The sequence below is a fragment of the Nerophis lumbriciformis genome, linkage group LG24, assembly GCF_033978685.3.
Source record: "Nerophis lumbriciformis linkage group LG24, RoL_Nlum_v2.1, whole genome shotgun sequence".
Lineage (NCBI taxonomy): Eukaryota > Metazoa > Chordata > Actinopteri > Syngnathiformes > Syngnathidae > Nerophis > Nerophis lumbriciformis.
Window position 1 is genome coordinate 41,590,001 of NC_084571.2, and position 14,187 is coordinate 41,604,187.

The 14,187-nt window shown below is 35.8% G+C and overlaps 1 protein-coding gene across 1 annotated transcript in view; it reads left to right on the forward strand.

Moving 5' to 3' along the window:
- The window catches only part of znf598 (zinc finger protein 598), a 47,297-nt gene that overhangs the window by 1,312 nt on the left and 31,798 nt on the right, over positions 1-14,187 (forward strand). Inside the window, exons 2-3 of the mRNA XM_061982091.1 lie at positions 6,291-6,403; positions 9,503-9,632. Of these exons, the coding sequence (XP_061838075.1) occupies positions 6,291-6,403; positions 9,503-9,632 (243 nt within the window). The remainder of the gene's footprint in view (positions 1-6,290; positions 6,404-9,502; positions 9,633-14,187) is intronic.

Below are 14,187 nucleotides of genomic sequence, written 5' to 3' on the forward strand. Positions count from 1 at the left end.
TATATATACATAATGTATATATATATATACACACACATTATATATATATATATATATATATATATATATATATATGTCTTAATAAGGTTATCCAAAAAATAGTGCTTGATACCGTAGTAGAGCGCAATATATGTATGTGTGGGAAAAAAATCACAAGACTATTTCATCTCTACAGGCCTGTTGGTAATAAAAGATGCAACCTATGCTTGAAAGAGAAACAGTTTATTATTTACCGTCCAGACCTGTCATCCCTCAACAAGCGCAGCGAAATTGTAACAGCATGCCGCCATAGACGGAAACACCTCCTAGGTAACACATGAGCCAATCACCACGCCCCTACACCAGCCTGTACCCACCCACTCTGTGCCCTATATAAACCATGGTATGCGAATGCTCCCATTAAAATCTCCTGATGATTGAGGGTACCCCCCCTCATGAAACAGGACTGTAGAGATGAAATAGTCTTGTGATTTTTTTCCCCACACATACATATATATATATATATATATATATATATATATATATATACACACACATATATATATATATATATATATATATATATATATATACATACATTGATATATACAGTATATAATTTATATTTATTTATTTTGCCGTTTTTGTTTACATGTTAAAGGTGTTTTAATGAATATACATGCATGTTTAACACATATAGATTCCTTTCTTTCATGAAGACAAGAATATAAGTTGGTGTATTACCTGATTCTGATGACTTGCGTTGATTGTAATCAGACAGTAGTGATGATAACGTCCACGTTTTCAAATGGAGGAGAAAAAAAGTTCCTCCTTTCTGTCTAATACCACATGAAAGTGGTTGGTTTTTGGTATCTTATTTGTCCAGCTTCCATATTCGTCTGTCTGACAAACCAAAACAAACAAAGCGTGCATTAACAGATGGATAAACATTAGTAGCGAGTAGCGAGCTGAATGTAGATAAAAGTAGCGGAGTAAAAGTAGCGTTTCTTCTCTATAAATATACTCAAGTAAAAGTAAAAGTATGTTGCATTAAAACTACTCTTAGAAGTACAATTTATCCCAAAAGTTACTCAAGTAGATGTAGCGGAGTAAATGTAGCGCGTTACTGCCCACCTCTGCATACAATTGACCACTGAATGGTAACTCCCCAATAAGTTTTTCAACTTGTTTAAGTCGGGGTCCATGTTAATCAATTCATGGTATAAATATATACCGTATTGTTCGGAGTATAAATCGCATTGGAGTATAAGTCGCACCGACCGAAAATGCATAATAAAGAGGGGAAAAAACATATAAGTTGCACTGGAGTATAAGTCGCATTTTTGGGGGGGATTTATTTGATAAAAGCCAACAGCAAGAATAGACATTTGAAAGGCAATTTAAAATAAATAAAGAATAGTGAACAACAGGCTGAATAAGTGTACGTTATATGAGGCATAAATAACCAACTGGTATGTTAACGTAACATATTATGGTAAGAGTCATTCAAATAACTATGACATATAGAACATGCTATATGTAACGCTTACATGGGCTAGGCGGGTTAAAAGTATAAATCGTGTAACAGAAGATGGTTCGTCTAGGAGCCTGAGGTATGAAAGATGACGACAACTAGTTATCTTGGTTTCGACTACATTAAATGTATTAACACACGAATATAAATGACACAGATGACACAATAGGAAAACAATAAACAAAATGCCCAAAACAAAAATACAAGATGCAGTTCTGCTGCCTTCGTGGAACCAGTTCACAGTTCAGTTCAAAAGGTACGCAAACGCTTTTGCGTCAGTCCAAAAGTTCAGTTCAAAAACAAAAGTAATCCAAAAGGTTCGCGGCGGAGGAGAAAAAATGCTTGTCCTACCGCGTAGGTGTTTAGCTCGCCATTTGTTGAGTTGAGTTTGAAGGTGGATAGGAAGCTCAGGTTGTTTGGGTCAACGGGTATTCCTTCCCGTAAAAAAAACCTGACCTAAAAGTCCAAAAAAACAAAGTGAGTAACCTAGTTACCTCTTCACTAGCAAAGTACATTATATATGTACTTGAAAGCATAATGTAAGCATTCATTTGTCCCGAATGACTAATTTGTTGTACTAATAAACCAATTGATATTACATAATTAACCATGTTGATTAATATACAATCATGAGTCCAATTAAAATGAACATTCATAATACATTTCTAATAATACAGATCATGATTTCTTATCGAAAGTGATAATACTCAATCATAGATCAATTACAAATTCAATTACAAGTTCAATTACAAATTAAATTACAAGTGAAGTGAAGTGAATTATATTTATATAGCGCTTTTTCTCTAGTGACTCAAAGCGCTTTACATAGTGAAAGCAAATATCTAAGTTACATTTAAACCAATGTGGGTGGCACTGGGAGCAGGTGGGTAAAGTGTCTTGCCCAAGGACACGACGGCAGTGACTAGGATGGCAGAAGCAGGGATCAAACCTGCAACCCTCAAGTGCACTTATATAACCTAGTTTCATAATAATACTCATTATTAGAAACTCAATGTATCATAATTCAAATTCAAGTACTTGTCCAAACATTCAAAGTTGATAATCAAGCAAAGTTAAATTAAAGTGTTGCGCAACAACCTAAATACACGCACCTGCGTTCCATCTGATTCGCATCCACAAAGTGGCAAAAGCATATTAGCAGTTTAAAGCCCTTTGCCACTTTGCTAAACTAAACTGTTGCCTATAAATCGGCTAGATGATCAAAAGAAAATAAAACATAATTACCTGAGTAATCGAGGCAAAACTACATACCATGCACGCCCCGATAATCGAACATGCCGGCTCTATGGAAGAATGGCAGCGGTTAGCGCCTATGCTAAAACAAATACTAAAATAATATTGGCGACATGACACATGGTTGTGAGTGTGGAATTCCGTTGACTGTGGCATGGCAAAAGACTCACCTAATTAAGAAGTTTGGAAAGTGTGAGAATGAGAAGATTTTGCAAGTTTCTTCTCAAGCGTGTCTCACAGCACCGCAGCTACAGCAGATGGGAGGGGGTGGTAAAGAGAGCAGCACTTCCTTAAAAGGAAGTGCGCGGCAGGAAGTAACCCTCCACAATAAAAGTCTTCGCACTATATGCATATTTTCAATGCGTATTTTAAATATGGGTTAGCGTATTTTAAATATGGGTTACATATATGTTTACCAAACAATCTGTCACTCCTAATCGCTAAATCCCATGAAATCTTATACGTCTAGTCTCTTACGTGAATGAGATCAATAATATTATTTGATATTTTGCACTAATGTGTTCATCATTTCACACATAAGTCGCTCCTGAGTATAAGTCGCACCCCCGGCCAAACTATGAAAAAAACTGCCACTTATAGTCCGAAAAATACGGTACGATTAGACTGTTTACATGCACTAAAAACAAACTATTGCAAGTATTTGGTTGGAACCAGCTTTTTAAAAACGGTAATCTTAAATCAGTTTTCGACTTAAAAAGATGGTAATAACATAGAATTATGTTGATAAACCCCCTAAATATACTTTTGTGTCAACAAATTATATATAAAGTGGCCAGAATATAAATTTAAATAATTATATAAACTAGGGCTGCAACTAACAACTACTTTGATAATCGATTAATCTGTCGATTATTACTTCGATTAATCGATTAATGATTGGGTAAAAGAGACAAACTATATTTCTATCCTTTCCAGTATTTTATTGGAAAAAAACCGCATACTAGCACCATACTTATTTTGATTATTGTTTCTCAGCTGTTTGTAAATGTTGCAGTTTATAATTAAAGGTTTATAAAAAATATATATAAAAAAATTGCCTCTGCGCATGTGCATAGCATAGATCCAACGAATCGATGACTAAATTAATCGCCAACTATTTTCATAATCGATTTAATCGATTAGTTGTTGCAGCCCTAATGCAAACTATTTGTTCACTTAAATATGGTTAAAAATCTGGTCAAGTTTTCCTGGGGCGGTATAGCTCGGTTGGTAGAGCGGCCGCGCCAGCAACTCCAGGGCTGCAGGCTCGATCCCCGCCTCCGCCATCCTAGTCACTGTCGTTGTGTCCTTGGGCAAGACACTTTACCCACCTGCTCCCAGTGCCACCCACACTGCTTTAAAAATATAACTTAGATATTGGGCTTCACAATGTAAAGCGCTTTGAGTCACTTGAGAAAAGTGCTATATAAATATAATTCACTTCACTTCACTTACTTCAGTAGTCGAGATCAGACACTCGTGATTCAGGGCTATATAAGTTTGATTAATTGATGGAAACTTTTATTAGTAGATTGCACAGTACAGTACATATTCCGTACAATTGACCACTAAATGGTAACACCTGAATAAGTTTTTCAACTTGTTTAAGTCGGGGTCCACGTTAATCAGTTCATGGTAAGTAAACGATTGATTGATAGATTGAAATACGCTTGAGTTTAGGGCTGCAGCTAATGATTATTTTTCTATCGATTAATCTATAGATTATTTTTTCGATTAATCGGTTAATCTATAGATTATTTTTCGATTAATCTATAGATTATTTTTCCTTTTACCGATTTTTTTTTTAAATTTAAAATGAAGAGGAAAAAATAAATGTAGGCCAGTTTTTTCAAAAGGCATGGCTTTTATTTACAAAAAAAAAAGTATGGCCACTAGTCAGTCAACATTGACAACAACATGACAAAATATTCTGTAACAATGTAAACATTTAAAACTTTTAACATTTAACAAAATTAAAAGTAGCTTATTTGCTTTTTAATGTGCAAATATAAAAAGTAAACATCCAGTGCAAATCTTAATATTCTGGAATAGTATAAGCATTTCAAAAGTAGAAGTATTGCTTATTTTGCTTTAAAATGTGCAAAAATAAAGATAAACATCCAATACAAAAAAGTGCAAAACGTAAATATTCTGTAACAAGTGTAAACATTTCAACAAAAGTAAAAGTATTGCTTATTTGCTAAAATGTGCAAAAATAAAGCTAAACATCCAATACAAAAAAGTGTACAGTGTAAACATTTCAACAAAAGTAAAAGTATTGCTTATTTTGCTTAATAACACAACAATGATAGTATGATTAAAGTGAAAGTTAATTGTTGGTTTGTACATAGTATATGTAACTGTTAATGTTGTAAAAGGTATTTGCACAACTAATTAACGTTAGCGTTTGTGACACGTCTTGTGCCGTGGGGTTCTTTCAGGACCGACAGACTGAACGCCAGACGGCTTTGCCAGGTTTACAATCTTTTAATTTTACACAAAGTCCTTTCTCTTCCAACTGCGCGGATCGCGCACCTGGGCACGTTTGCGGCGTCGCTCCCGGCGCGCCCCGCCTCGCCGCTCGCTCGCCGCCGCCGCCTCTCCACAGCGTTAAAGAGGAGCGCGTCTTTGTAAACACTGAACAGGCACGCCAAACGCGCCTCTCAGAGCGAAACGGTGCTTTAGTTTATGAATTTACAACGCAGATACAAATGACACATTCATGTTTTTGTGTAATAATGACAACGTATACGCACGCGGACGATTGACTTGTTGATGGTGATGGCAAGAACGCTGTCGGGGGTTTTCTTTTCAAATGTTCGTTCATAGCCGTTGTGCTGCTATGATAGGCCATTTCCGCTCGACACAGTGTGCATACAACAACATTATTAGGCCGTTTATTGAAATACTCCCACACTTTTGACGACTTTTGGCGTGCTTTTTTCCCCTCGCTCGCATCGTCTGCTTTGCGCTCCGCCATGACAGTAGTGTGACGTAAATATGCGACGCGCCGACGCACAAAAACGGCGTCGACGTATTTACGTAACCGATGACGTCGACTACGTCGACGCGTCGTTTCAGCCTTACAATTAACCTTTCATTAGTTACCCCGCGAAAGTAGTCGTGCAAAGTTATTCAAGTCATGCAAGCACATGCTACTTGGATAGCTTGCACTTGCACCCACTATAGTCTCTGTAGAACGTAAGAGTTCCAAGTTCTTGTTCACAGTGGTAGCACTTGTGTGCCGGGTTCCTGTCAGCCATATTGGTTCTGAATATCAAGTTGCACATTTCAAATGTAGTATTAAAGGCACTACCTAATCCACTCTTTGTTTGATATCATGAAAACTGTTATTATTGTTTTATTTTTGATACTAAGAATATAGTTTTATTTTAACTTTCTCAGGGAATATTACTTTTGAACACATTTTATATATGTGTGTTTTCATCCCAAACATGTTATGATGACAAAATGAACATTGATGAGTGCACGTTGCAAATATTGACCTCCATTGTGTTCTCAGGTGGTGTTTGCAAAGACCGTGGAGGCCTTTTCTTCTCTGCCTCACCACCGCTTCCCCTGTGACAAACTACATGACATTTATTTTGCCGATGAGAATATCCATGCTCAGTACAGGTCAGTTGTATTCCATTGTAGTTCTGCCTATGGCTGCACGATTTTGAGGGGGGAAAAAAACCCAAATTAAAGATTTTTCTCTCTGATTTACGATTTTTATATTCTATACATAAAAATCAGTGGCAGGCCGTGCATTTCCCACTTAGGCCTTCAGTGATGTCCGACTTCAATAAGTACCGTATTTTTTGGACTATAAGTGGCAGTTTTTTTCATAGTTTGGCCGGGGGTGCGACTTATACTCAGGAGCGACTTATGTGTGAAATGATGAACACATTAGCGTAAAATATCAAATAATATTATTTATCTCATTCACATAAGAGACTAGACCAGGGGTCGGCAACCCGCGGCTCTAGAGCCGCATGTGGCTCTTTAGCGCCGCCCTAGTGGCTCTCTGGAGCTTTTTCAAAAATGTATGAAAAATGGAAAAAGATGAGGGGAACAAAATCTATTTTTTGTTTTAATATGGTTTCTGTAGGAGGACAAACATGACACAAACCTCCCTAATTGTTATAAAGCACACTGTTTATATTAAACATGCTTCACTGATTCGAGTATTTGGTGAGCACCGTTTTGTCCTACTAATTTTGGCGGTCCTTGAACTCACCGTAGTTAGTTTACGTGTATAACTTTTTCCGACGTTCTAGGATGTGTTTTATGCCACTTCTTTTTCCGTCTCATTTTGTCCACCAAACTTTTAAGGTTGTGCATGAAAGGTGAGTTTTGTTGATGTTATTAACTTGTGTGGAGTGCTAATCAGACATATTTGGTCACTGCAAGCTAATCGATGCTAACATGCTATTTAGGCTAACTATATGTACATATTGCATCATTATGCCTCATTTGTAGCTATATTTGAGCTCATTTAGTTTCCTTTAAGTCCTCTTAATTCAATTTATATCTCATGACACACTATCTGTATGTAATATGGCTTTTAATTTTTTGCGGCTCCAGACAGATTTGTTTTTGTATTTTTGGTCCAATATGGCTCTTTCAACATTTTGGGTTGCCGACCCCTGGACTAGACGTATAAGATTTCATGGGATTTAGCGATTAGGAGTGACAGATTGTTTGGTAAACGTATAGCATGTTCTATATGTTATAGTTATTTGAATGACTCTTACCATAATATGTTACGTTAACATACCAGTTGGTTATTTATGCCTCATATAACGTACACTTATTCAGCCTGTTGTTCACTATTCTTTATTTATTTTAAATTGCCTTTCAAATGTCTATTCTTGGTGTTGGCTTTTATCAAATACATTTCCCCCAAAAAATGCGACTTATACTCCAGTGCTACTTACCGGTATATGTTTTTTTCCTTCTTTATTATGCATTTTCGGCCGGTGCGACTTATACTACGGAGCGATTTATACTCCAAAAAATACGGTACCTTTTCAAATTACCATAATTTGTCTCCACATGATCAGTGCTGGATAAATACTATACAGGAACATATTTACACACTACTGACCATTGAATCACATCAACAGTGTACAAAACGGGTTATTTTCTGGCGCATTTAAAAATCAATAAACCCGCATCATCAATTAAAACATATCTTATGTGGTACTGTCAAAATTAAAATTGCAAAAAACATTAAACGTGAAAAAATAAAGAAATAAAATATCGCAATTTGTAGAACCCATTCCAGCTTCCGGTGTTGGCCGACAACGTCTCACAAGATGTAGTTTCTCTTTAAATATCCTTCTTGAAAATGGCCTTGCAAATATACGTGTTGTCTTGTCTAATCATAAAATATGCAGACGAGGCGTGTTGGCTGACTTCTTAAAGTTTACTCCACAAGGTGCTCATCAAAAACATCCCGCTGCCAGCATGGCTAAAGGCAGCTACTGCGCATGCTCTTCACTACTGTGGCATGCTGGGTAATGGAGTTCTTATGTTACCTAGCTCATAACATCACTATATATATCTGCCTTAGGCCATCTAGAAGGCCTTACTGACAACAACTCGTGATCTCATTGGCTATGGATATAGAAAATGACTATATCGTGAGTATTGGAGTATACGTTCTCACACAGTTGCTTTTAGCTGCGGGCATTACTAGTCACTCTTTCTTGTCTCTCCTTTCACAGAGACATAGACCAAGCGCACCTACGTCACATACTGTCGCGCGTGCAACGTCATACGCCCTTGCGGAGCAGGGAGGTAGCGGCATGGTAACGTTAGCTGTGGTGCGAGTGGTAATACGAGAGAAAGAAGGTGCGAATTTGGTAACAAATGAAGGAAGAATAATTCATTCCCAAGAAAAACGTGACATATTTTGTGTTTATCCTTGAATAAACAGGTCAGTTTCTTGTTACCAACCATTGTGTATTATTCAAACTCCCCTAATTCAGCTGGCTAGTTGTTATCAAGAGTACTAAAACCCTTTTCAACATGATTCTGACAACTAAGTAGGCTAAATAACTTTAAACTTTAATACATGCTCGGATAGGCCAGTATCGGTATCGGATCGGAAATGCAAAAACAATATCGGTATCGGATCGGAAGTGCAAAAACCTGGATCGGGACATCCCTAACATGAACACTGCAAGACGAAATACCAATACTTTAAATAACATAAACCACAAAAACAACTGCATGAAATAAATGCTGCAACTGCACAAAAGAAATAGAAAGTTTGCCAGCCAGCCTACACAGGTTGCACTATAATACTGTATTTGTTTGTTATGGCCAAGTTTTATAGATCTTTACATTACGACACTCTCCCTCAGGTCTGGCTTTTTTGGTAGCTCACTTCTATTATTTTTTTGTGTGCACTCGCCAGCATTTCATCTCATGCAGTTCTTGCGGTGGTTTGTGTGTATTTTGTTATTTTTTTTGCATTTGTTTTTGTATAGCATATTGTGATTGCAGTCTATTTTTGCACCAACTACCCATTGCATTTGCTTTGTGTTTTTAGTTTTGGGGCAATTGGCCAGTAGTTGATTTCCTAGATACTGCGTGCTCTCAGTACTAACAAAGTCTGTCTGTATTCTGCTTTAGTTGAATACTATTACCAAGATTCCATTTTTTATCAGAGGACATCTGTTGAATATACGCTGCATTCATCTTTGTTTTTGTGTGCTCCATCAGGCAATTGCTGTTGCCACAGTGTCCCTGCTGTTCAGATGCTAAGATCTTCTCTAAGTTTGTGGAGCTGGAGCAACACATGAGGAAGCAGCATGAACTCTTCTGCTGCAAGCTCTGCACCAAGCATCTAAAGGTTGTTTTTGCTCATATATTTCACATGATAAACATTTCCTTCTGGAAATATGCTGCATGTATACATGAAGGCATTGGGTTCCCCTTTACAGTCTTAATATTGTAAACCGTATAACATACCTGCCAACTACTCCGGTTTTCCCGTAATTCGTACGGTTTTCATCAACCTATTCCGGGTTACGGTTGCAGTGATAAAAAATACGGTTTTTCATTAATTAAAAAAAAAAAAAGGGTGAAAACTACGCGAATTGCACCTTGTGCAGACAAGATTTTTCGATCGGACACGGAGGAATTAGCGATGTAAAAGACCACGTTGGGACAAAAAAACACAAGTCTAATGCCGTTGCTAGCGATACAAGTGGAAAACTTTCAACGTTTTTCGTCGCCCAAACAGATTCTTTGGATGTGATAAATGCCGAAGTTTTATTTACGGAGGCAATAATTGAGCATGGATTTCCAATCGCACTGGCTGATCACATGGGACAGTTAAATGTTTGTAATGCAACCTTTAAAAATCATTACGCGGTGATCGCGGTCCCAAAAATAAACTTTTCTTGCATGATAATGTCCAGAAAAATTCGCTTTATATTACTATAGAGTCCTTTTAACGAATGAGTTTGATGGTTTATCACAAACCTTAAATGAAAGAAGTCCTTTGTTCTCCTGCACCATGCATGCGCTTTGGCCTTGCTTCGTGTTTGGTGCGCAATCCTGTCGGCTGTATTTCACAGCACGACGTACTGTTAAAAGTGTTTATACTATTTATGCTTTCAAGTCCAAGTTGAAGAAATCTTGTTAAATGTTGACAGCATAACTACCAAAATACAGAAGTATGTCCTTAATATTTTTGCAGTGCTATTTCTGTTGAAAAGTTCAAATGATTACATTAGAGATGTGATGTGCCACTTTTCAAGTGTCTGATGGCTTAAATTAATTTTCGTTAATTTTTCATATTTTGAATTCTTTTGAAAGGCTTACAAAAAAAACTACATTTGAATTGTAATTCCATGCTATTGACAGGACTATTAATTTTAATGAAGTTAGCTTACCATGTTTACAGTATGATAATTGTGAGAGAAATGTGAATTTTAGGCACAGAATATTTTTTACAATTGAACAAGGCAGTAGATTATACAAGCTTGGACAGAAAGTTAATAATGACACCAATTTTTTTTTTAATGGAATTGTTTAGTACTGTTTTACCATTTGTTTACTGTAAAAAGTGTTTATACTTTCAATGAACAAATTGAAGTCTTGTGAAAGGTTGACAGGATAACTGGCATTAACTGTCAAAATAATTTCAAACTATTGAAGTTAGCTTACAGAATAAACATGTCAATCAACCCATATGATTTTTGCTGTAATATTTTTGTTTTGAAAAGTCACTGTGACTGATAGAAAAGTGATGGTTTTAGCAACATTTTAACCTGTCTGAATGCTAATAATCATTTTGCGTCGGGGGGGGCGAAGCCCTGAACCCTCCACCAGGACTTTGTCCTGGACCTACCGGGGCCTGCGGCCCTTGGACCCTGGCTACTAGGTTTTTCTGATTTCAAAAGTTGGCAGGTATGGTATAATAATAATAGATTGTATTTGTAAAAGCACTTTAAATGGAGCAAACAACCTCAAAGTGCAACAGTGCATTTAAAAACAAAACAAAAACAACGCTAGCACCACAAATAGCTGCCCCCATCAAGTAAAATAAATAGTAAAAAAATAAAAACTAGAACAGCCTAATAGCTAGAACTAGCACACATATATCTAAAAAAAGAAAAGGCTTTTTTAAAAAGAAGGGTTTTTAAGTCTTTTTTTAAAAGCATCCACAGTCTGTGGTGCCCTCAGGTGGTCAGGGAGAGCGTTCCACAGACTGGGAGCGGCGGAGCAGAAACGGAGCTTTGTCCTCGGAGGTTGGAGGAGGTTATGCATAAATATTACTGTAAATGATATCTCCATTGAACAGACTTATTTACTTCAGAAATCTGATGATGACTCGGTGTTGGCGCTGGGAATTTTCAAAATGGTGTCCCAGGGACCCCATCAAGTCATAAAAACGGGGTCCCACAGTAAATTTTTGGGGTCCCACTCTTTTGTAAGCGTTTTGAAAACAAATGCTAAATGTATGCATTATCCTGTTATATCTCACAATTTAATATTGTGTTTTGGAAAAAGGTTGTCATAAACGTTACTTCATTCATTAAAAAAATCATAGAAAAGAAAACACAGTTTTATATATATGCACATTTATTCAGTTATAAACATTCATCAACTTCAGATCTGTCCGTCAATTCTATTTTTTTTATGTTGTTTTTCTGTTTTTGTTTTTATGGCACACACAAAATATTTTTTCAAAGTGTAATATTTGATGTGAAGTAATAGATCAATAATTCATAAAAATATCAATAATTCATAAAAACATTGATTTTGATTCAATATTATATTTTGATCAATGACCGTTTTAAAGAAAGAAAAAAAACAGCTTTGTTTTATTTGTCAACATTGCAACTTTTTATAAATGACATTTCACCTGTGCGCCTTTTTTATTCCACTTTTTATTTTTTGGTTTATTTTAATAATATTTTTAGAATGTGCCGCGGGCCTTTAAAACATTAGCTGTGGGCCGCAAATGGCCTCCGGTCCACCCTTTTGACACCCCTGCTATAGATAATAAAACATTAAATGTGATAAGTCTATGGATTAAAAAGCAGAGCGTTTATCATAACGCACAGTCAGCATCTCTGCTTCAGTAAACAATGACGGTGATGATGTCACTTGCTAACTTGTATATTCAGTTTTAATTGGAATGCATGAAAAAATCCCAATTCCATGTTTCTTAAAAGTGTAACAAAAGAAGAAATAATCAAAATTGTAAAAAATTGTAAATCCAAGACCTCAACCGACTGTCATGGAATAGATATGGTAACGATAAAAAAGGTTATACAAGACATTTCAGAACCTCTGACATATATCACCAATGTATCATTTTTAACCGGTAAATTCCCTGATATAATGAAAATTGCAAAAGTCGTATCAATTTATAAGAATGGAGACGTACACCAGTTTACTAACTACACACCAGTTTCATTACTTCCACAATTCTCCAAAATCTTGGACAAATTATTCAATAGTCGATTAGATTTATTTATTAACAAAAGTGGGACGCTTGTGGAGAACCAATATGGATTCCGAGCAAATATCTCAACATCAATAGCACTAACCAAAATAACAGAGGAAATGACCAATGCAATAGATGGTAAAGAATGTGCGGCCGCAGTATTCAAAGCATTTGACACAATTAATCATGATATTTTAATACGAAAATTAGAACAATATGGCATCAGAGGTTTGGTATTGAATTGGGTAAGAAGTTATTTAACCAACAGGAAGCAATATGTAAAGATGGGTGAAAATATGTCAACACAGCTAGATATATCCTGTGGTGTACCCCAGGGGTCAATACCGGGACCAAGATTGTTCAATCTTTATATAAACGACATTTGTAAGGTTACGAAGGACTTAAAGTTGGTTTTATTTGCAGACGACACAACTGCTTTCTGTTCAGGAGAGAGCACACAGAAGATAATACAAATAATAACAGAAGAAATGAACAAATTAAAAGGATGGTTTGACAAAAACAGACTATCTTTGAATCTCAGTAAAACTAAAATAATGCTATTTGGTAATAGTAGAAAAGAGCATCATACACAAATACAAATAGACGGAGTAGACATAGAAAGGGTAAAAGAAACTAGATTTTTGGGAGTATTAATAGATGATTAAATGAACTGGAAATCTCATATACAAAACATACAACATAAGGTGGCAAAAAACATTTCAATAATGAATAAAGCAAAATATGTCCTGGGCCAAAAATCACTACATATTCTCTACTGCTCGCTAGTGTTACCATATCTGCGTTATTGTGCAGAAATATGGGGAAATAACTACAAATGTGTGCTACATTCGCTAACCGTGTTACAAAAAAGATCAGTTAGAATAATACATCATGTTGGATATAGAGAACACACAAACCCTTTATTTATTAAGTCAGAAATATTAAAGTTTGGTGATTTGGTAAAATTGCATACAGCTAAAATGATGTGCAAAGCAAACTATAACCTGCTACCAAAGAATGTACAACAATTCTTCTCAACTAAAGAGGAGAAATATAACCTTAGAGGAAAAAATAATTTAAAACATTTATATGCACGTACAACACTTAGAACTTTTAGCATATCAGTATGTGGAATTAAATGATGGAATGGATTAAGTAAAGAAGTGAAAAATTGTACTGATATGATCCAGTTTAAGAGGTTGTTCAAAATAATAGTGCTTACAGAGTACAAAAAAGAAGAATTATGAGAAATACTTTCAACCTTATTGAAAATAAGATATTCTTCATCTCAGTATGTTAATAATGACTGAATTAATTAATTAATTACATATTACAAAACTTGTATACTAATTCATAGATGTTATTTTATTATATAAAAAGGTCAGTAAATGAGTCTATATATTTGTAAACGCTTGAAGTGGGAAAGGGGTAGGATTAAATAAGC